Source organism: Bacillus rossius, chromosome 3 (assembly GCF_032445375.1).
Source record: "Bacillus rossius redtenbacheri isolate Brsri chromosome 3, Brsri_v3, whole genome shotgun sequence".
NCBI lineage: Eukaryota > Metazoa > Arthropoda > Insecta > Phasmatodea > Bacillidae > Bacillus > Bacillus rossius.
In genome coordinates this window covers 106,293,299-106,317,317 of record NC_086332.1, presented here as the reverse complement: position 1 = coordinate 106,317,317, position 24,019 = coordinate 106,293,299, and the positions used below count along the sequence as shown (strand labels likewise).

At 35.3% G+C, this 24,019-nt stretch overlaps 1 protein-coding gene across 1 annotated transcript in view; it reads left to right on the top strand.

The window, feature by feature from the left end:
• LOC134531110 (tumor suppressor candidate 3) overlaps window positions 1-4,593 on the top strand; it is a 44,737-nt gene extending 40,144 nt beyond the window's left edge. The window contains exons 7-8 of the mRNA XM_063366660.1: window positions 3,250-3,415; window positions 4,325-4,593. Of these exons, the coding sequence (XP_063222730.1) occupies window positions 3,250-3,415; window positions 4,325-4,340 (182 nt within the window). The 3' untranslated portion in view covers window positions 4,341-4,593. The remainder of the gene's footprint in view (window positions 1-3,249; window positions 3,416-4,324) is intronic.
• Window positions 4,594-24,019: the final 19,426 nt, after the last annotated feature.

Genomic DNA, 24,019 nt, shown 5'->3' with positions numbered 1-24,019 from the left:
ATTAGGCTATGTGTCAGGGGATAAATAAATGTTGCCGAGAGTCATAAATTTAGTTAGAGATAATTTGAATCTTAACTTTACAGTTTATATACCAGAACAGTTACATTTATTTAAAGGTTGGACTGATATAAATTGTAGTTTGTTACTTGCTATCAATACACCACCACCTATTTATTTTGTTGGCAGTAACGTATTTCGTTGTTTCGAAAAATTGTAAAATGGTCAGGAAATAATGAGGATTAACACTATAATCGTTGAACCATTTCAGTGAGGCAGATAATGTCATATTGAGAATTTACAAGAATGTTTGTAGAATTCTTTCAACTTGGTTCGCAAACCTCTAACATTTTGATATGCAATAGCACAGTTGGAGGTGTGATCCACTGGAGAATGATTACGGTGCTCCTCCGGGCAGCACTGCAGACATAGAAACAGTTGAAGGAAGTCAGGGGTGAAGGGCAAGCACTACTTACCTAGCCAGCTCGATAATGGAAGAAGCTTTGGAAGCAACCAAAACAGAGTTGTTTGTGATAGGATGGGTGGAATAGTTTCCTGCAATTTGTTAATTGTGTAGCTTGCCGTAAAGGGGGCTTATTAGGCATTCACTTGGCATGAACATATTGTTTATCGTAATGAAATCTTCATGAACAGAAACTTGAAAGGAAGTGTACAAAAAGTACTTAGCTACTTTAACATGGTATGAATTTAGCTCATTGATGATACACATTTTGAATCAGATGAATACCATTTTTTTTTTTTAAATATACATGGTATTACTTTTGAAAATGCCTAAGTATTTTCATTTTTGAAGTGTAAGATATAGTTTAAACCAATAAAATGGTTAAATGAAATGGAAAAATTACTGAATTAAATCTTTCTCCTTATTGAGTTATTGTGTTTTTGTTTCGAAAATTTTATACTTCGTACAAATTGTTTAATGTCCATTAATTAAGATTTTTTTTTAGGTTACTTAATTAGTAAAAAGTTTCAAATTCTAGAATGTATGCCTAATAATAACTAAAGTTAAAGGTTTGTTAGGTTAGCTACATCAATAATACATATCAAATAAGTAATATGTAATTTATGTGGCCAACCTAAACCTAACTAAGAAACTAACCATTCAATTTAGTTATTTTGCCATTTATTTCCCTGATCCACTCCTTTACAGAAGTACCAAATTATTTAATAAAAAATAAAAAAAAAAAAATATATTAAAACCTATATGCCAATAACATTTATTTGTTTAAATTCTATCATGCTCAGAAACAATAAGGAACTACGTTCAAAATTGATAAAAATATAATATGTAGTTGTAGGAAGTTTCTGCAAGTATTATTTATTTGATCCTTAGTATTGTAGCATAATCTTTCTAATAATCTTTACATCTAACGAGTAAACCTTCTGCAACCACTTGAGCTAGACTCAGATGTACGAACTCTACTTAAAAATAATTAGGAGACTTGTCTATCTCTACTTACTAAATAAAAACTAACAACTTTTCTGAGTTACAAAATAATTGTGTTATTAATATAGAAGGTCTATTTCAATGGCTAAAAAAAAAATGTATTTTTTTTATGACCAGAAAAGATTTAATCTGTTAGTGTAATTCCAATTCTGTTTTTACTAAATGCTTGTCTGCAACCACAAACTTGAATCATTAAGCACACGTTTACCACTAGCACAGCATGGCACAAAGTAAACTTGCCCTGAAAGCTTCCACCCTGTCTTATCAAAGCTGCTGCTAACTTGAAAACATTGGCTGAACAACCATGGGTGTGGGAAATATATTCACGTAACATTAATCATTGTACCTCAGTAGCAATGAAGGAAGTAAATAGCTATTAAGGAAACTGTAAGCTATCCTTTTTGATTAATCACATTAGTTTGTTGCAGTGTATTCAATGTTAGAATATTACACACAAGCCATTGCAATTGTGCACATGTGTAAATTAAACATTTGCGTGGGTTAAAAAAGAGCACTATTTCAAATTATTCTCTTTATTAGGGTAGTTAGTTACTTTGAAAGGTGGTTGTATACCATAATCCTAATTTTTCCTTTTCGATGTGTTTGTTCTGTGATCTTACTTCCTCATGTCTTCATCAACCATTCAAACTTTTTTTTACATTTTATTGTTTTATTTTTCTTGTATACCTTAAATATCTTACTCATTGGAGGTTCATCTATAATCCAACACTTGACACATTTGGTTGATTTTCTCCCCAGGTACAGTTTAGTTTTTTTCCTCAGGTAATGACATCATCTGCACAAATTATCACCTTGAGATCTTCTGCATTTCTTTAAATTACTGTAAGTGATGATTTCATAAATTTTCAGAGCTAAAGATAAAAGGGTATAATATGAATACTCCCTTGTTTCACCTGCAGCTTCAGCAACAGTTAAAAGTGCTTTCAAATTCATCATGGTCAAACTTCTGTCTCCTATCATAAGAATTTTTTTATTAATTTTCAATCAATTAAAGCTACCTCTTTGTTATAGCGTGATGACTGAGTGGACTGTATACAATAATGATTATAGATGCCATTATAATACAACAATTTAACCGTGAGGCTACTCACCGCCATGATGAAAAATTTGACTGACTTCCGGCTGGAAGTTCAGGGCTGCCAACTATTGGCAGAGGATGCTGGATAATGGTTGCCAATACACATTAGCGCGGGAAATACAACTTGAAGTATTCAGAGACTTCTCAGAAGCACTGATTATATTAAGGTCTAATCAATGTTACTAACACAAAATTACACACACTAATACACAGTCTGAACACTCTTTGTTATTCCCATTTGTACTTGATCAGTTGATAGATAAATGTATTGCTTTAAAGCCTTTAGCTGTATGTGGCTCTTGTGGCAAGGCAAATAAACTGTCCAGAAGAGTTTAAAATTGCAATCTTTAATTTACAGTGCCAGTGAAAGCCAATATCACTGTCTTAGCATGAATGAGGCACAGTTACTTGAAGTATTGAAAACAAGAGTAGTAGTAACCCTTTATTAGTTCACTTAATTTTTGTTTATGTAAACATTTCAATTTACGATCAACCATTGACCTGTTGCTAATTTATAAGTAAAAAATGGTACCATTTGAAGTCATGGAAAAAGTACAGAGACTTGTCTCGCTGCACTTGATGTGCTGTTGTGAGGCCTTCGGACAGCCTGAGGGAACTCCTGCTCTTCGTTCGTAGTCCTTGCTATGGTCACTAGCGAGTGTGTGTTCCCTGAGCTGGTAACCAGACATGGCCATCGTGCTCGGCATGATCCTGATGACGGAGGCCGCCTCGCACAAGGGCGACGTGCGCAAGAGGAGGATCCTGGCCATCGTGGGCCTGGTGCTGGTCGCAACATTCTTCAGCCTCATCCTCTCCATATTCCGCTCCAAGGCCCACGGCTACCCCTACAGGTGAGTGGACACCTTTACTGTTTCTTTGTGCTCTCTGCCCTTTTGTATTGTCATATGACCTGCGGGAATTACAATTCTTGGGTAAAATGGAAAATTTGAAGGCAATAGGGCAAAAATAAACTTTGTTGCATTTATTTTGGGTGCAAGTGTTGAGGGTTATTATCACTCGCACGTGCATGAGAATCAAGCAACTGACACAAAAAAAAATTTTGTTTGGATGTTTTAAAAAAAAAATTAAAAATTTGAATATGTGTATTCAAGAATACTTACATTACTATTGACACACACTGACATATGGGCTTACATTAGTAGCTGTAGGTGACATGGCTTCTTACATATCAAAATGGCATTAAATCAATGTAATTTTTTTTTTCACTGCTTGGGAGGGGGAAAATATTTCCCCTATTCCTTCCCTGCATCCGTCGCTGAGATAACGCAACTTTCAAAATACTTCATTTAATTGAGTTAATTCTAGTAATTTTTTTTCATATAAGAGTCAATCTTAATTGGGTCTAAAATGACTTACTGCCTCGAGTTGAGCTGACAAAATTCTGTAGCTTCGGGCAGACAATTTCTGTATCAAATAAAATAAGAAATGTGCAAAAACTTACCTTTATGGTAATCCTTGTGAAAATAATCTGTGTTCTGTAATTGGTAGCAGTTTTATCTATACATATTTCCTACAGACAATAATAATAATGATTAAAGCTTCTATTTTGATTAATAAACAATCTTGCGGATGTGAATACTAAATTAATACACCAATTTAACTGTAATGAATATTACTCATGTGGTTAACTCAAGTAGAACTAAAGAAAGAAAATAAATTAAGATTTATTGGTTAAAGGTGTGTTTTGATAGTAGTGTTGTGCAAGAATGCTTCTAAACATTTTTTATTCTTTATTTCAGTTTCCTATTCAAGTGAGGATACCATCTGAATCATTGTGTGTACTGTGAGTGCTTCATTTTTGCATTAAAACATGCAAAAACATTTTTTTCCTTTTTGTGATATTTGTTGGTATTTTATTTGTAATTTAATGTTAAAAACAATTATTTTATTTTGTGGTGAGATTTTATAGTTTAGTTTTCCTTTGTAAAAATTATTTCTTTAATAAATAAATTGTTGTGCAATGTTTTAGGAAATATACCTAAATATGAATAAAAAATAATTTTAGAAATTATTGTTCTTTTTAATGTCCATGATTGATTTGGCACAACTCTCCTCATCCTGTGCTAACCTCTTTATTTCTCCAGATCTCATATACTGATATACTCTATACTGCATCTGATATCTGATTCATTTAGCAGGCTTTGGATGGTCTACATCTGTTCTTACTCTCTAATTTTCTATAAATTTCTAAACCTTCTGACATACAAGAATATTTGCAGTCTTAGTTGCAAAACGGGTCGATGCTGATAAATTATTATTCGCCCCAAGCCTTGAAGATTTCCCGAATTCCGATAGTATAAGAGTGGTCACTAGCTCGCATTGCTAAAGCTGGGCTTACAGTGATCAGTTTCAGCCGTCTATCACCCATCCATCAATCATGGGACCTGCAACTAATCAAGTGGTCTGGAATATTCTGTCCATCCAAGCCTTTATTTTAAAAGATTTTTATAGTTTGTTTATTTGTCAAGCTGCTTCTATACAGTGTGAGTCTGAATTCGACAGACAAACTTCGTATGCAGGTTCATCACAATAAAATAAGTGGAAAACATATACATGACTTCTGGTCTAAATTGCTTCCCAAAGCTGGAATGTCTTTAACGTTAGAGCTGAACAGCATTGTTATTGTAAATAATGGATCAATTATTTAAGATGGAACAATGAGAGAGTAGATTATGTTTAATCAAATGTAGTTCTACAACCACCGTAAATTTTTTCGCTATTGCAAAATTATTTGATTGAAATAGTTGGGAATAACACCTTTATTTTACACATACTTCTGTGACATGTTACTGCCCCCAATTACTTCAGTAAAATAATTTTAGGACAGCGAAAAAATTCCGGGTGGTTGAAGAAATTAATTTTATTAAACATAATCCAGACAATCAGTGTTCTATCTTAAATATTTTATCTATTATCTATACTAATAATAAAACTATTTAGGATAAAAAGTCTGTACATTGGTTGAAATAAACTATTGGAAATGACTATTAACATTACATAGAACTCAAAATTAAAGTTTTTAAAATTGTCTCGTTTGTTCCAGCATCAATCAAAAACTAGTAGACGGATTTTAATGTTTTTTTTATTATTATTATAAAGGTGTCTGGTTAACTTAAAAACTAGGCTATATATAATTACAGAATTCCGCCCTTAAGAGGATGAAAAAAAAGGTATATATCATTTTGCGATGATTATATCTTGGAAACTGATCGAGCATTGGAAATGTTATTGGGTACCAATAATAATAATATTAATAATAATAATAATACAAAACTACCAACAGCAATATTTTTTTTTTTGCAAAAACCAACCCCTAGGTTAATTATATCTCAGAATTAAATTAAGCACAATAATAAACATACAAAAAATCCAACCACAATCTTACCATTTTTAAAAATTCAACCCCTAAGGGGTGAATGTGTTTTTTAATATTGATGCTTATGTATGTGAAATAAATTAAGCACAATAAAAATTATTGTGGACCATAAACATACAAAGACTACCAACCACAATTTTAACATTTTGCGAAATTTAACCAGAGGGGTGAATACATTTTAAAGATTACACTATGCAACATTAAAAATTTTTTGGAACAATGTTTTGAGACTGAAAGGTGATTTTAGAAGTATTTTTTTATCCTGATGTCAAATAAGATTTTACTTTTCCTGTATCACGTAAGGTTTTTATACAATTCAATTTTGAGTTTTTTTAAGGGGCAGTAAGACACCCCTGCCCTGAACAAGTGTTTTCAGATGCTAAATTGTACATAACTTCTTTAATACTTTGTTTATAATGACAACTGTGGCACATAATTTAGACCTGTAAAAAAATGTTACATTGCAACAGAGAAAATTGCTGAAAACTTAAAATTTTACCAATTTTCTCTCTTGTAACGTAATATTTTTGAATGGTTTTACTTTTAATAATTCATTTACATTATTATCTGAATTATTTGCTACAATCTTAATTATAAACAAAGTATTAAATAAATTATGCACTATTTAGCATCCCAAAATGCTTGTTCAGACCAGGGGTAAATAATATTTCTTAAGTAAATGTAATTTTTGGACAGTTAAACAATTTATTTGAGTTTCATTTAAATGCAATGGGTTGAAACTTCTCTTCCTCGATTGTCTTCCTTTAGCAGTGTCATCTCTTTTAAGCATAAAGCAGTAGTCTGCTATCATCTTTACATCTCACCTTTTTTTGGAAGTGCTTTAGTGAACTGCTTCATTAATCCGAGTTTAATGTGAAGAGGAGGTAATAGTAAGTACCTTGCTTTGTTGAACAAGTGGTACATTTATTATGTTCTGTGAACTGTATTGTAGGGTTTTTCTTTTGGGCCAGTCTGTCTGCTTCCGGTGTTTGTCTTTGACTCTGCTGTCCCATTCACAAATAAAACACAGCATTTTTGTGTAGCCAGATTGTAGACCAAGTAGCTTACCAACAACTTTTAAATCACCGCAAATTTTCCAAGGATGTTTTTCATAGTTCACACATTTTAGCAGAACTTAGAGATTTTCAAGTGTTTCCTTGAGGTGGACTGAATGCACAATGGGTAATGAACCAAAGAAATTTCCATTATGTAAAATTACATCTTTGAGACTACTTTTGGACGAGTCTATAAATAACCTCCACTCACTTAGATTGTAAGTGACATTAAAGAAATTCAATAAACCCTCAATATCAAAACAATAAACTAGAGTGTCTTTTTCTTTAAAGAATTCTATCAATTCCTTCTCTTGAATCTTATACCAAGAGAACGAAACTTCAGGTAGTAGGAGATTTTTTGCTTTCAATCTTGATTCAAGCAAGCATCCTTTGTCAGATTTAAGTCCAGTTAAATGATTAGATTCATTTTGAGTGCATAATTTTGGCACAGAATTTTCTTTCGACTTGTAATCATCAGCACTGTCACATTATTTTATTTTCTGAACTGCTCTCCTGTAGCACATTTTCAAGAACGGGAGGTGGAACTAGGATAGGAAGAGATTCATAATGTATGTCTGGTCGTATGGCTGAATGAATGTTGGGATATGGTAGGTCCTTTTTTGTTTTTGCATTATGACCTTGAACAAATACATACAGAAATAACAGTCTTTAATATGATTTTGTGGCTCCCTTCAAACCATTGGAATTGCAAAGGGCATTGATTTTTTTGCACCATTTATCCACAGTCTCAGTCCCTCGATACATGTACGAGATAACTTGTGCGGTGTCCAGTTTTTGTTTTGATCATCAAGCTTTATGCCGAAATAAGCATAAGACATTTCTCACAAAACTACTGATGTCTTGTCTTTGCTTAGCAGTTACATAACTACCATAAATATAACAGAACACGTTGGGTTATTTAAACAGGAACTCATTTATCAAATATAACCTCACACTACAGCATGTAAACAATGAATTACTGTTTCCCTCCTAAAGCCAGCTGGGTTTAACAAGTATTGCAAACTATTCCCTCTTATAAAAATAAAATTTCCCCTGCGCAATGATAATTCCCTTTGTAAAATTTACATTTAGATAAAAAATCAGTTTCCTCAATTTGCAAAAAAAAAAAAAAAAAAAAAACTGTACGTGGTAGACAAAAAAAACAGATTGCAGATCTGGAATCAGTGCAAAAAAAACCTTAGGAACACCTAAGATCAGAGAATCATACAAAATCATGTTGCATAGTGTTATGTCTGTGAAATAAATTAGACATTATAAATAATATTGGGGACTGTGACATGGGCTGCATTTTAAATGTTAATTATTATACTTATTTCTGATTATTTTAGTAACATCAGTTTTATAATTTAATTTATTCACTTTCTTTGTTAATAATTTAATTTTAATTCCTTTTGGTAAATTTGGTTCTTAATGTATCAGGTTGGCAATGACTTTGAAAAGACTGTCGTGAACCGGAAGCTCGGAGAAACTGATGCTTTATTTTATTTTGACTCTTGAGTAATTTTTGATCTAACTTTTAATTAGTCATGTTATTTATATATAATTTTTTGGGGATCGTAGGTACTTTGGGCTTTTATTCTTATTTATATTTGTATTTACGAGTGCAAATATAAATTCTAGAAAGTGCAGGTGGCGTTTTGGCGGGAGCGCATGCAACTAGTGGCACGAGACGCGGCCAGTGTATGTGGGTGTTGACGCCGGCAGTATAGCCGAGGCCGGCGGCTGTGGCAGGTCGCGGGAGCCACACAAAACATGTTTCGAAGGAGTATTCGGAGCAATGCCATGAATGGAACTTTTAATAAAGGTGATCGTGTGTACAAGGATGTGTGTCACGCCTGTAATGAACTGGAGAATAGAATGTTTACTCATGTGACGTTCATGTACTTCACAAGTTGCACAAGCAAGATTTCCATGTCGAAATGTGAAGTGAACATTCGCCAGCAGAATCGTGCAAACACCATGTTCAGCTGCTACAGGGAAGCTGACAGGAAAACTTGCTCGGAGTATTTAAGGACATTTTAACGTCCTTTTCACCTACTGCAACTTGAGGCGAGAGTTATCTCACGTGAATGCTGTTCCAAACTGGAGTTTTTAATTACAATTAAGTGGGGGCCGTCTTCCTGTTTGCCGAGTTGCAAGCCATTCAAACCCAAGCAAGACCTTTAGTGTGTTTTAAAGTGAAATACATGGATGTGGCTCGTTTCGGAATCACACAAAATATATCATGAGTCGCGATGGACCTTTTTTTAAGGTGATTATGTCGGCATAACTTTTAATAAACTATTAGTAAGACTTATTTGTGTAATAAATAGTTTAGTATTTCTTTAAGCTCCCCAAATTACATTGCAACTAATAACTCTTTCAATAATTTTAGTGAATATTTTTAAGGTACTTTTAAGTGTCAAAATGTTCTATACCTATTAAAGTGATGTACTTTTAGTTATAATTGGCAGAATTTTATAGTTTAAAAATTTGTGAAAAGGTAAACAAATAACTTCATAATTGTATTATTCTTTCGTCTCTCGTGCACTTGCATTTAATGTTAGTTGGTAAATATGGTGTAAAGTAATTTTAACTTGTTGCTATGGGTGATTTTTTGCATCATTTGTTTATATCTTATTATTTTTATTAAATTTTTAGCAACCTTTTAATTGAGTTTAAATTTTGTTTACTACTATGACACATCCTAAACATCTTGCTTTCTTTTGACCAGTCATCTGCTTGTATGTTTGTTTTGGGCCCATACCCTGTTTCGGTTGGAGCTGCGGTAAATATCAGATGGTGTTTTCAGAAAATTTTAAAGTTTAATGTTAAATGAAGCTGCCAATGGACGCAGTCTCAACCCGGGGTTGGGGACAGAAGTTAGTCGCTGCTAGATACAGCCCTGACTTACTCAGGACCAATAATAAACATATAAAAAGTACCAACCATAATTTTACCAATTTGCTAAATCAACCATTAAAGGGGTGAATAATGTTTTTACGATAAATAATTGTAACTCTGAATATAATCAAGCATAAGAAAATATATTGGGTACCAATAACAAACAAATGAAAACTATCAACTAAAATTTTACAACTTAGCATAATTTTATTTGTTAAGGTTGAAAAAGGAATTATGATTTCAAGGAAAAAAATTACATCTCCGAATATAATCAAGAGTGACGAAATAATTTGGATTACCATTAGTAAATTTTGTTGTGAACTGGGAAGCAGGGCCGCGACATGTGCCAGGTACCTGAGGGGCCTTCCAGCGGTAGTTGGCCCGGAGGCCACTGACCTCATGCACGCATACCTTTGGGGGATTAGGGCAGTCAAGTCTCATTACCCCCTACCCATGCTCCCTTCTTCCTCGTCACTGCCATCCATCCCTTAGTGGCCTGGGCTTACTGAGGCCACCGCATGGAGTGGTGTGAATTAAGTGCCTCTATTCTGGATTCTTCGAGTGTCGGGTCGGCCCAGGATGACGCAACATGTCACAACCCTTTTCAGTCCCAGAAAAATGGCCAATGGATATAAAAGTGGCGAACTGTAGTTAGTTCTCAGTAGAAGTTTAGATTAATTCATAGGTGAAATTATAGTGTAGTAATAGGACAGTAGTGATAGTGACAGATTAATAGTTCATATGGACAAGGAAGATGGCGGCTGATGAACTTAAGAACATAATGGCTTTCTTGGCTGCGATGAAGGATGAAATCAGGGAACTGAAGAGTGGCCAAGATGAGATGAATTGCCAAGAAGAGATGAAGGAAAAGTTTAACAAAACCAGCACCCAATTTGAAGGTAAAGTGCAGAGTGTTGAACAGCACCTTACACAGCAAGAACAACAGCTAATTAAGCTAGAACAGGCAACCAAGCGGCATGTAGAAGCGGTGACTGAGGAATGCCGTTGGATAATTAAATAAACAACAGATTCTGCAAACCGGAGTAGTAACTCCAAGGATGTTAAGATGGAGGGCTCTTCCAGCAGCCACCCAAAATTTGAGCCATCCACCTTCGATGGTCAATCTTCGTGGATGGTGTACAGAAGACAGTTCGAGGCAGCTGCAGAAGTAAATGGTAGGGGCACTCATCTTGGCCATGCGAGGATCTCTACTAGAGCTGCTGCAGATCATATTAGTTCCAGACCAGAGACTATGGAGTACTAGTAGAACCCTTGAGCTGAGGTATGGCAACCGACATATGGGCTAGATGTACAGCAGAACAGCCCTGAAGACACGTCAACAGCGATCTTCTGAAACACTCCAGGAATTCAAAGCTGACACTGAGCGGCTTGTGCACCCCGCCTACCCAGAAGCTCCTGCAGAGTTCCGATAGCGCTAGCCACCAGTGCATTTATAGACAGACTCAGGGATGCGGAGGTTCAGCAAACTGTTTGTCTGGTCCGGCACAAGAAGAGCTGGGATGCTTTGGTCCGCGCCTTGGAAATCAGGCAGCACACAGTGCCTTAAAAAACACAAACATCAGGACAATGAGAGCTGAACTGAAGCCTTACAGTAAAGCAAACCACTAATGAAGAAGATATTATCAGGGCATTGAAGAAGTTACTGAATGACAATCCAGGTACCTAGATCTGAAGAGTAGGATGCTCGCGGTACTTCGTCTGCAAAAGAACTAGGGCACATCCAGTGGGACTGCCCTGACACACAGGAAGAGAAACAGGAAGATCAACAGGGAAATGGCAGCAGCTGGTGTGAGGGGGCTCATGCCAGCTCCACAGGAAATTATAGCCCCTAGGGTTTTTCCTGTATCCTTACTTCGTAGAAGCCATGACAGTTTGTTGCTTAGTGGATGGCTCAATGGTAGACAGTGTTTACTTTCTGTTTACTCGGGGGCATCACCATCTATAGTTCGCACAGAAATTGTAAGAAGGGAAAAGTTGAAGAGAATACCGATCCCATGGAGATCAAAACAACCACCGGAGACACTTTACCTGTGTATGGACAGCTATATTTGCAGGTAAGTATTAGAATTTGGACATTATCATAGACCTTTCTTGTTGCTGATATCACGGACCAGGTAATATGGATTCGTTAATGACATGTAATAGCAGCTAAGGGATCGTCCATTAATCACGTGAGGCTCGAAAGGGGGGGGGGGGGGGGGGGGGGGTTCGGAAAAATCATGAAATATCACAAGGGGGGAGGAGGGGTGTAGAGAGATATCACGTGTATTTATTTTTTCACGCGATTTCTACTAAACCGAAAAGCGACGCGTGACCTTGACTCGCCGTAGCCAGGCAACAATATCCCTGCCCGGCTCGGCTTGCCAGTTGCCAGTAAGACTGTGATTTTGGCGCCGAATATACATGCTGTGCTTAATTTTCCAGAATTAAATTAGATTATACTTTTATACCTATATTTAAAGATAATATTCTGAAATTTTTAAAAATATTTTGTACCGGAAAACAACACGTGATTTTTTTTGGGGGGGGGGGGGGGTGTAGTCTAAAACCGCACCACAAATCACTAGGGGGGAGGGGGGGTTAAAAATTTGCTAAAAAAACATCACTTGATTAATGGACCGACCCCTAGGATAATGGGAGACCCTAGCGGCAACATGAGCTACCTGGATTGAGCCAGATATGACATTAGAATTAGAGAAGTTCCTGGTCACTCGAAGTATGGCAAATGTTGGTAAGGATGTACTAGTCAGGGTGGCCAATCTCAATTCGTGAACAGGGTTTTGAACCAGTGGGACCCAATGGCTAGCTGTGAACCGGTCTCTTGCGTAGGCCAGTGCGAGTCTTCTTCAGCTATAGGGCATACCAAGAACCCAAATCTAGAACAGTTATCTTATTAAGGCGATACCAAAATAACCTAACAAATGAATAAATAGAACAAATCACTGCTTTTCTGGTAAGCAACCAGGATGTATTTTTCCTAGGGAATACTGACCTTGGGAGAACAAGCCTGGTCTATCATCGCATCAACACAGGTGAAGCAGAACCAATCCAACAAGCACCACGGCGACTGCCTCTGGCAAAACAGGAAGAAGTTGAGAAGTTGATTGCAGGTATGTTGGAGGGCAGTGTAATAAAACCATTAGTGAGTCCTTGGTTTCCTCAGTCATTTTAGTAGCGAAGAAGGATGGCCAATTGAGGTTCAGTATGGAATACCAGAAGCTGAATGACATCACCAAAAAGGATAGATACACCCTCCCACGTATCAATGATACACTTTATACACTCTATGGCACTAAATATTTCTTTACACTGGACCTAATTAGTGGTTACTGGCAGTTGGAGCTGCACCCAGAGGATAAAGAGAAGACTGCTTTCTCAACAGGAAGTGGTCGGTCCAGTTCATTGTGTTACCATTCGGGTTATGTAATGCTCCTGCAACTTTTGATAGATTGATGGAATTTGTGCTGCATGGCTTAACTTTGAAAATATGCCTAGTATACCTGAATGACATCATTGTGGTGGGAAATACAGTGAAGGAACATTTACGAAATCTCCAGGATGTGTTTGACATGCTTCGCCGAGCACAACTTAAGTCCCAAGAATTACTTCATATTCAAGCATGAGGTAACATTCCTAGGACATACTGTATTACAGGATGGAGTGCGAACAGATCCTGAGAAGATCAGGTCAGTTAAGGAGTGGACTCAACCTAAGAATAAGCATGACGTAAGGTATTTCTTGGTACTCTGTGCCTACTACAGGCAGTTTGTACCTGGGTTCTCAGCAGTCGTAAAACCATTGCATCAGTTGAACGAGGACATGAGACAATTTATATGGACTTCCACTTGTGAAACTGCCTTTCAAGACCTCAAGGAATCCCTGTGTACTAGCCCCATACATATCATAAAAAACTTATATCTCCATGAAAATAGAGATGGATGAAAGAAACATAGCATGAATAACTGAAACACTGAATTATTTTGGGTGAAATTACCATTTTTCAATATTCAACTTCAAAGGCAGTGAAACGGGGCCACATTAGTTTTATAATAATAAATCATATATGTATCTAAGAAAATTAAGATAGATTAAGAAACTGAGCACGGATATTGTACATTATTATAATTTAATAGCATGATTTTTATCTTTACCATTTTTCTATATTCGACCACAAAAGGGGAGAAAAGACAGTCAATTTTGTATTTTATTTTAGAAGAGTAAAAGACTTATTTATAAAGCTATTCAAGCGGGATGTACACTATGTGGTATGATTTATAAACATGTAAATTCAACCACTCTGTTTTTACTACGTGCTGAAGTTCTACTTCTGCCGTCGTCCGGGGTCTCGGGCTCGAGTCCCGGTGCGGTTCCTAGCGGGAGTGGCTGCTGTGACTGTAATGTGTCCGGATGGGCGCCAGACTAGCTCTGGTGCTAATCGGTAGGTGGGTCGTGGGGTCGATTGCCCTGCGTGGCCCACTAGGACCGTCGGCGATGTTGCGTGGGTTTAAGGGATTCCCTACTCGGCGGAGGTTGGGAATTGTAGGGTGAAATAATCATACGCTGAAATGAGACAATAAATGACGTGCGTCATTTATTCAGGCGACTGTGGCCTTGGTGTAACGCCGTTAGTTACACGCCACGTCGTACAACAGGTGACGTCACAAAAATACAAAAAACTACACAATTACACAATAACGAGTTTGAAAGTTACTCAATAAAAACGTGGCACAAGTTTACAAAAGAAATGTTACACGAGGGTGCGTTGCACAAGTCTATGAATGTTACGTGGAGTTGCGTTGCACACGTTTACAAAAGAAATGTTGCACGAGGGTGCGTTACAAAGTCACTAAATATTCGTGTTAGCGTGGCACAAGGCGTTTCTGAGCCTGGTTACTCAACGAGGGGTGAGGGTGATTGGAGGCGGCCAATCCCGTAAATCTACGTATCGAGGCAGTGCTCGCGTCCACGGTCGTAGAGCGCGGACCGCGGCTAAATTCGCTCAAAGTTCCCTTACGGGGTGGTGACAGTGCCGGAGCGACTGATATTAACCAAAGTTCTGTTCTTCGGGAGGCGGCCCGTACCGTATGCTGAACCTACCCCGCAGACCAAGTGTGGTGCAGGGGTTTAAAGTTATGTGGCCGGATTAGGTCCTGGACCGAAAATTGGACCGGGTACGCATGGAGAGGTTATTAAAAAAGAGGTTTTAAGAAGTGACTATATTTACCAGAAGTGAACTCGGTGTGGACAAAGGATGATGTCTCTCCGTGGGACGTGCGTCCGCCCCGGTCCACGAGTCGCGCTGTACTGGCGTCATGTCATGGCGTCCGGCCGAGGCTCGGTGGCCCTCGCGCCAGGGTTGACCTCATTACGTTAGTTTTTGATATGATATGTTAATAATAGAATTTAAAGGCGTTAAATTCTTACATTAAATATTAAAGCTGAATCAAGGTCATTTGTCCCTTCTACAAATTAAAGTTATTATGTTTAGGAATTATTTCATATAAATTTTACGTCACACCAGCGACTGTTCGTCTCTTGCCGGATTGCTCTGGTGGAGGTAATAACGTAACACGAGGGATGAATAATTATGTCATATGGTTTCATTGACTAATACAGGCAGAAGGCCGCCAGGGGAACACTCACACATGTATCGAAGTATTACACACGTGAGTGCCCGGGCACTCCTATGTCGCACTTTCGTCAACCGACTTTAAATTAATACATAATACTGTTTAATAATCAGTGTTTGTTTTTATAACGTGGTTGATTGAAATGACGGTCTGTTTATTTGGGTGGGGCCGGGTTCTACCTTGATTGCTGGTGGCTCGCCTGACTCGGGTGGGCCATGGCTAGGGGCGCGTTCCGTTAGCGGGGTTGAATACTGGCGGTTGCAGGTCGGGCTTTAGGGTGGCCTTCGGTCGGACGACGTCACTTCTTAAGGGGTGAAATATTGTATATATACTTTTAACATTAAAAAATATCAACTATCAAAACAAACTTAATTTAAGATATTGTAAATTATTAGTAAACATACCTTAAGCCACCGTCACTTATTCAGTGTTCACCGAGATATCACCTTTTAATTTGTAACAGGGGTTAATATTAAAAAAGAAGTTATAGAATCCACTTAATCAGTATTGGCAAGATAAATTTAAATTCAATATAAATGTAAACTTATGACAATTATTTTGCTGTAAAAAAACTGGACGAGTTTGGTTTAATTTGGTTAACGGATATTGCCATATTTACTTAGTTCTGAATTTTTATGTAGGCTTCCCTGTGGGAAATAGGAGAGGGATAAAAATTTTGGGAATTTTTTAAATGAATACTAAGCATAATTAAATCATAAATAATATGTTAAATTAAAAAAATTTGATATCTTTACTCTACATTTTAAATAAAGGTGCAATTGTATCAATTATCCTATAAATAGTTACGCTCATCACTCCCTCTCTTTTCTATGTCACGGACTCACCGACTCTGTTACGCCAAAGAGATATGTATACCTTTGAGACAAGTTTATCACGAATCATAAATATTAGCCTACTCCATAGAGATGTGTATAAAATAGAAAATTAAAGTGTAACAATAGAGTAACATTTCAAATAGTTAATAGCTACATATGTGGAACACAACTTAGTTATTAAATTAAAGTTTTTGCTATATTAATCATTTTTCAATGGGCGCCTTAGGCACCTTACGAATAACTATGCCTATAATTACTAAAAAGGCGTATACAGTCAAACCTCTATCTATCGTTTTTCAGGGGACCAACAAAAAAATTCAGTAGATGCGGACATTCAATAGATGTGGACTTCACTCTAAGAATTTTTAAAAAATTATATTTCAACCCAAAATTAGTGTCAGAAATATATCAGTTACTTGTCATTAAAGTTAAATCAGTTGAAAAATAAATAAAAATGGAAGTATTTTACTTAATTCAATTTACACTTGCAAAAAAAAAAAAACATACGCACAATAAATCTACATGGAAATTAAAGACTTTTTCAATATCCTGAAGTCTGAAATAAGTTTACTCATGTCATCAAATGTAGAGCTGTACTGAAGAAGCCGATTTTACCAATATTTAGTTGAATTGGCATTTCTGTCGACTTCCGATACGTTTGTTAATTTTCGGCCGAAATTACTGAAAAACGAGAGATACTGCCATAACCTAAAAATCCACGAGTACCCTTTTCACTTTTCGTAGTAGTACCGTAAAATGAGGTGAATAGGATCAGTTTGAAAATTCACGTTGGAATGTCAATGGGAAATATGAAATAAAAAAATGTTTTTATCCATTTAAAACTTGAGTCTTTATCCATAGTTTCTAGTGGTTTAGTCATGTTCTATTATGTCTAATGGTTTTTGCAAAAAAACTATAAATATTGTGTGATCCTATTCACCCCAAATATGGGGTGAATAGGATCACTCACTGAAATGTATGCATGATCCTTTTTGTAGAGCCTGTGGTGTGAAAAGGATCAGTGTTTTTCTTGCAACTAACAATTTTTAATAAAACAGCCATGTAAAATTTTTTTTTATAATTTTTTTTTCAATAAGATTTTTCACATTATTTGTAATAATACATAGCTTAGGCATAAAATGTTTTTATTTTAATGAACATACCTGTAACTATTCTTGAATATCTTATATATTACCCGGTACAAGTATAGTCTCTTCTAAAACAACAGAAAAGCACCACAAAATTATAATACATACTGTATGGTCCTGTATAACTAACCACTAATGATTTGAACTTAAGTTATAATTTTAGCAGCATTTCATGAAATTGAGTTGTGGTTAAATTTGAACTTGAGCTGGCCTCTCCGGATAACTTCTGGTTCTGACCTGGCTGAAGGTAAAACTGGAAAAGTCCAACACAGCTGGAAACACATATATATGTCCCGAAAAATCTCGTGTTTGTTTGAATCTTAGAAAACTTGCTTCAAAGGTTTCACAGTCGAGTTTCTGCACAACTTGACTTATGTAATACAGAAGTTTGCTGGGTCCTGGTTTGCTTCCAGTTTCTGCAGCGAATCCTACAAGAACCCAGTCCTTAACGTGAATGTCATCTTCCGATACAGGCTCTATGTTGTTAAATGTCCTTCCAAACTGTGTCACTTTTGATTCCTCAAGCTCTTGACTTTCAATGGAACCATCGGAAAAGCTGTCATCAGAGCTGTCATCTGCAGTGTTGTTTCTTTTTTCTGGAAAGGCAACATCTTGTGTGTTCTCAGAGTATGCTTCTTCTGGTACTTCTGGTTCATAATCTTCATCTGATACTGGTATCGGACACTGGACACTTTTACCTGCTTCCACAGGTATTTTCTAAATAACTTTTAACGATAAGCTGCAAACCATACAAGTCTAAAGGATATCCCCATTCTGCACATACTAAGAGTTTTTCAACAAGCAATTTTTCTTCATGTTCGCTTAACACAGTCTGACCACCAATGTGTTTAACTTTACCCTTCAAGTGTCTCTGCAGAACAGTGTAGGGAATTCCATACTTCTTACTTGCTTGTCTAATTCTTACTCCATGGTTATACACATCCTTTCTTGCTCTTTGAATGACATCAAGATCTGGTTCACGATACACCTTTCCTCCTGGATTTGGAATATACTCACGGGGCATTTCAAACTTGTAGTGATCCTATTCACCTCCAAGTCTAAAACACAATGCATAGAAATATAAAATTAGTTCCAAAATCATTTATTTCATCACTAAAATAGAAATGTTAACATCAAATAAATCTAAATACATACCTGAATAATATATCCAAATACAAATACAAAGTTATAACTCGTCATATATACTACACATGAAGTTTTCGTACACTCACAAACTTGATTGACTTAACCTCAAATTTCAGATGGCTGTTGTGTGAAGTGCTGCGAACATGCAAAACATTCATACACTTCAAATGTCATGTAAACAAAGCATAAACACTAACTAATTGTAATTATTTTCTGTTGCCATTATTATTCATGTCCCAATTTTTTTCATCTTACAATGAAGTTTTGATCCTATACACCACATTGATCCTATTCACCTCATTTTACGGTACTGCATTCTTTCAGATCGCATTATTTCTTCGCAACATGTGCCAAACGTACATAAAAAATTTAACATCCTTTTTTTTCAATAATGTTCTTTAATTTTAATAAGTCATAAATAAATACATTACCATCACGGTAAATATACATCTCGGTTGTTACGGTAACTGTAGTGCAAATGTGGTAGCTATCGTGCTTCTGTAGTAATTATGGTATCGACAAAGAATCTTGTTCTTTTTATGGTAATTATCTTAGGATAACAATTGGGTTTGTACTGTAGTTATGGTACATCATCCATATTTCTTCGTAAGCTGTTGTTCATTTGTCTTTTCATATTTACGTGCTCCATTACTTGGCTGCAGATTTAAGGTGATTTTTACTACTGTATACTATCGTTACTGTTTTTATGACGGTTTCTTTCTAAGAAATGGTTATTTCTGCAAAATCTTTATGGTTAAATAATCATCTATTATAATTTATAGTGACGGGACCACATATTTTGTACGATCAATGCGGACAAAACGGTAATTCGAACATCGGTACAAGCGGACTTTTTTAACCTTAGTTGTATGGCAATTTTGCCGGGACCGTAGAAAGTATACGATAAACACGGACAATCGATACATGCGAGTTCGATAGATAGAGGTTTGACTGTATCTCAAAAGGTTTTGCTCCATCATTAGATACCAGGTCATCTCATCCCTCTATTTTACTGTTATTGGTCAATCGCGTCTGACGTACATGCTAGACCATATTGCCGCGGGAATTCAAATTAATCACGTGTCTAAATGGCACTTTCTTAAATTTTCCGATTCACATAGACTGATGTAATTTATGTACAGGTTAAATGTATTACGTGTTTCCGCTAGTAATATATTTAATCTTTGTTATGTTGTCAGTTATTTAATCGTAAATTAGGCTCAAATGTGTATTTTAAAATCTAAACTGGTGTTGTTGGTAAACATTGTGATGCGTGCTGTTCTTGCAATATTCACAACATTGTGTTATTTAATGCTAGTTTGTTTATGATTGTTACCATTGATAAGTAATTATATTCAATATTACATTTAGCTTCCTTGCTAGATGTTTAAGTGTCAACATGTTATGTTCATTTGCAGTAGGTAGTAAACAAACTTTGTAAGTGTATTAAGAATATCATACGATATAACAAGTTTTATGGTAATGACTATCCTCCAAAAATTATTCTAAGAATATTTAATGGCCCTTTAACTACCAAATTTCATATTTGTGTGCAGTAATATGATTTTGTCTAATCCATTGCATTCTAACCTGTGGATCTTCCACATGTGATCCCTCTGCCCTTTACCTATCTCTGAGCTTTCCAAAATCCCCTCCCTTTAATTACCTTAACCTATTTCACCATTCTTTCTTTCTCCTCCTTTACAGTGTGTCCCACACAAGCTCCATCATCATCACTGATGGTCTATGCATCTTCCTTCTTCCGTCATCGTTTCTCCTCCGATATTTGTCACTTATCTCACTACATTGCATTGTACCTTTATAACTCTTAAATGTCCATCGCTAGGTACGAGTCCCAAATTCCTGTGGCGTATTCCATATCTGGTTATCACCAGCATGGAAGATGCCTTTTCATTGACTTTTATTTCTCTCCTTTAGTGTCATAGCAGTTAACCCCAGACCCCTACTCCCTTCTTCACCGTCCGCTATTTTTTTTTTTTTTTTTTTAATCTACTCATCATGCTTTCCCAGACATATTTCATTATGAACAGCAAGGGCCCCATGGCACTCCCCTGTGGTACATACTCCATGTCACCACTCCCTGTTCCTACCATTAATTTCATATTACTTAAGTGAGCTAGTAATTTTGCATAGAAAATTTTCTTACAGACCTGTCATTTATAATTATTAATTTAAGTAAAAATTTTAAACTGCACTCTAAAGCTGTCTGGCCTACCATTAACCATGTCCCTTTCCATCAGCTGTAATTCTTAAGAATGGTAACACCTGAGTAACATGGTAAATGATCACTATGTGAAAGGTTTGCTAGGTTAACTAGGATCTGTAATTCTGAAAAATGGTAGCTCTAAGTGAAAGATTTATTAGTGTAAAATAAAATAATAACACAATTATTTTTTTTAAAGTAATTAATTCTTTAAAAGAGATGTATTTCTCTGCTTAAAATCTTTCATTTTAATCCTTACTCAACTTATTTACCAAAAACTAATAGTCTCCAAAATTACCACATATACTATTATATTTTGATAAAAAATCTCAAATTAAAATTGCAAAACAAACTCCCAGATCATTTACCATTATAAAAATATTTTGGTATTTTGGCATTCTTGGCAGGTACATGTTTCCAAGCTGGTATTCCTAAATATGCTCCTTTCCCACTACGGCCACTACTTACGCACCATAGTGCAGGCAGTAAGGCATACTCAGTTTCTGATTTACCTGAACACTTCTGGAAGAAAACATGCCTAAAACACTGAAACACTTTATTCCTACCTTGTGATACTTTCCAACAAGTGGTCCGCAAATATGTGGCTTAAAACACAAATATCACAGACCATTGTTCAAAGTCTTTATTACATGATACATCACTGGGTAATTTTATTTCATCTCTTAACATTGGAACGTAAAATTGTACTAAGCCGGTAATGAGAAACAGTATCACATAAACATCATTTGCAGTTTAGACAAACATAATTTTTTTTTGAACAAGAGTAACTAGAATAAAAAAATATACTATTTCCTTTAATTTGTCAGAAAATTAAACTACTGGTAGAAGATGGAGCATGAGAATAGTTTTTTTTATTTTGTAATCAGATGTTCACAGTAGTAATCATATTTTGAACTGTTAGTTACAAAAAATTTCACCACAAAATGCCAAACTTCAGCTGTAAGAGGTAGAAAAAGAGGCAGGTTTTTTAAATGTGTAGACAGTGACATTCCTCTAGTTTCAAAGGTTAAATGTGCAAAACTTTATTTGTGTAGAATAAAATTGTAGATTTGTATAAAAAAAAACAGCATGCAAACAAACATATACACTTACGGGTAATTTGTATCAATATAAATGTTTATTTACATGTTCGTTATTAGCTCCTTGATTGTGTTTGTAAGATCAATTTATTGTTACAAGTAAAAAATATATAAATGTTGTAAGACCACCTAGTGAAAAATGACCAAGCTATAATAGTAATTACAACAATTAGGTGAACAAATAACCATCAATAATATAATCCTCTATAACTCTAGTGTGTTAAAATGTAGTAAAAATGTATGTACCTACTTAAAATAATTCTTAAGTGACAGGATTTAAAGCTGGAAACTTGTAATCCATAACTACGTACAAACCACTGAGCCAAATAAACATAATAATTTACTGTGAAAAATATTTCATTGTAGGTAAGTGTTTATATCCTAGGAGTGTAACATCTTTTAAAACATGCAATATTTATTTTTGTGACTATTAAATTTATTACTAAATGTACTCGTGATTATATTGATGATTTGCATTTCGAAGTCACCATTAATTTATCAGATTTTCATTATTTTTCATGCACATACATTTCTCCATATCTTAAATTGTTTTCATTTTATTAGATGCAGTCTGTATACTCTCATCATAATTCTTTACAGCTAGAAACAGTAACAAGGTAATTTTTCTCAAATAATTCATCAGAAATATTTCAACACTCCAAATCTGATCCCAGAACATAATTCATTACATCAAAATTCAGTATTTAACAAAATATATAGGTAATCCATAATAATCTACATTTACTTATGCCTATTATAAATTGTGGTGAGTAAGAAGCTATAAAAGAAATACAATTAGTCACTATGTTCTGTCATACAAACTACATCAATTGACATGATTTTTTTCTCTAAATATTTCATCAACATAAATAGGCACTTCAAGTATGTTTTATAATGAACACATATTTGAAAGATAAATAAAGAGTTGACAAAAAAATACACAACACTTTATTTTTTACTACAGGCATTATCTCATTACTATTTTGCTTTAATTGCTTTTTTCAATGCAAATGTGTAGGAATTGTTTTCCCAACTTGTAGCTGATCATTTATTACATTAATTTACATAAAAAGTAATTTAATATTTTTTCTGTAATTTTACATATTTGCGAAGTTTCAAATGGTTTAGCGTTAAGTCTCCTTAATGAAATATGTACATAAATAAATTTTGTTACCAAGATATTTATGTAAATGATATAACATTATTTACATTTTGGTTAATACCACCTCTATTAAATGTTAAATTTATTTATTATACTGTTGTCATTAGTTTTTTTTATAAAAGTCATTTCACACAAAATCCTGGATAAAAAGAATTAGTGTGGCAGCTAGCCATGAAAATTAATACCATATGTTCTTTATCTCTGAAATTTATATGGCATATGTATGTATGTGTGTGTGTATATATATACATACACACACACACATACATAACTATATATTTGTACGAATAAAATATAAACTGCAAGGCTTTCAATATTATTACACTTGAATGTGATTGTTAAATGGACAAAGTCATAAGACCCACTTGGCTGACCCAGCCACAGGCTGGAAACAGTGGATGATGATGCTTAATATAAATTTTGGTGTGTGGTAGACAAATACATGTTATAAATTGAGGTAAAACTAAGCATGACTCCCTAAATACTTCATTTGGAGCTAACAAGACATATTTTACATCACTAGATTATTACTTGTTACCATGGGCACCCATACCTGGGGCAAAGCAAAACCCCCCCCCCCCCCCCCCCACCCTTGACAGAGAAAGACAAAAATGTAGTTACGTAAAAGTCGTCCAACACTGAAATATTTTCACGTAGAAGAATTTAAATATATGTGCCTACTTACAAATCACCATTTGTCTTCCAAAATATTTAAAACACCATATACCTCCAGATCTCACTTCCCCCTCCCCCCCCCCCCCTTCAAAATATCACATGGGTGCACTTGCTTGTTACATAAGTATACAAACACATTTGTAACTTTTCCATGCAT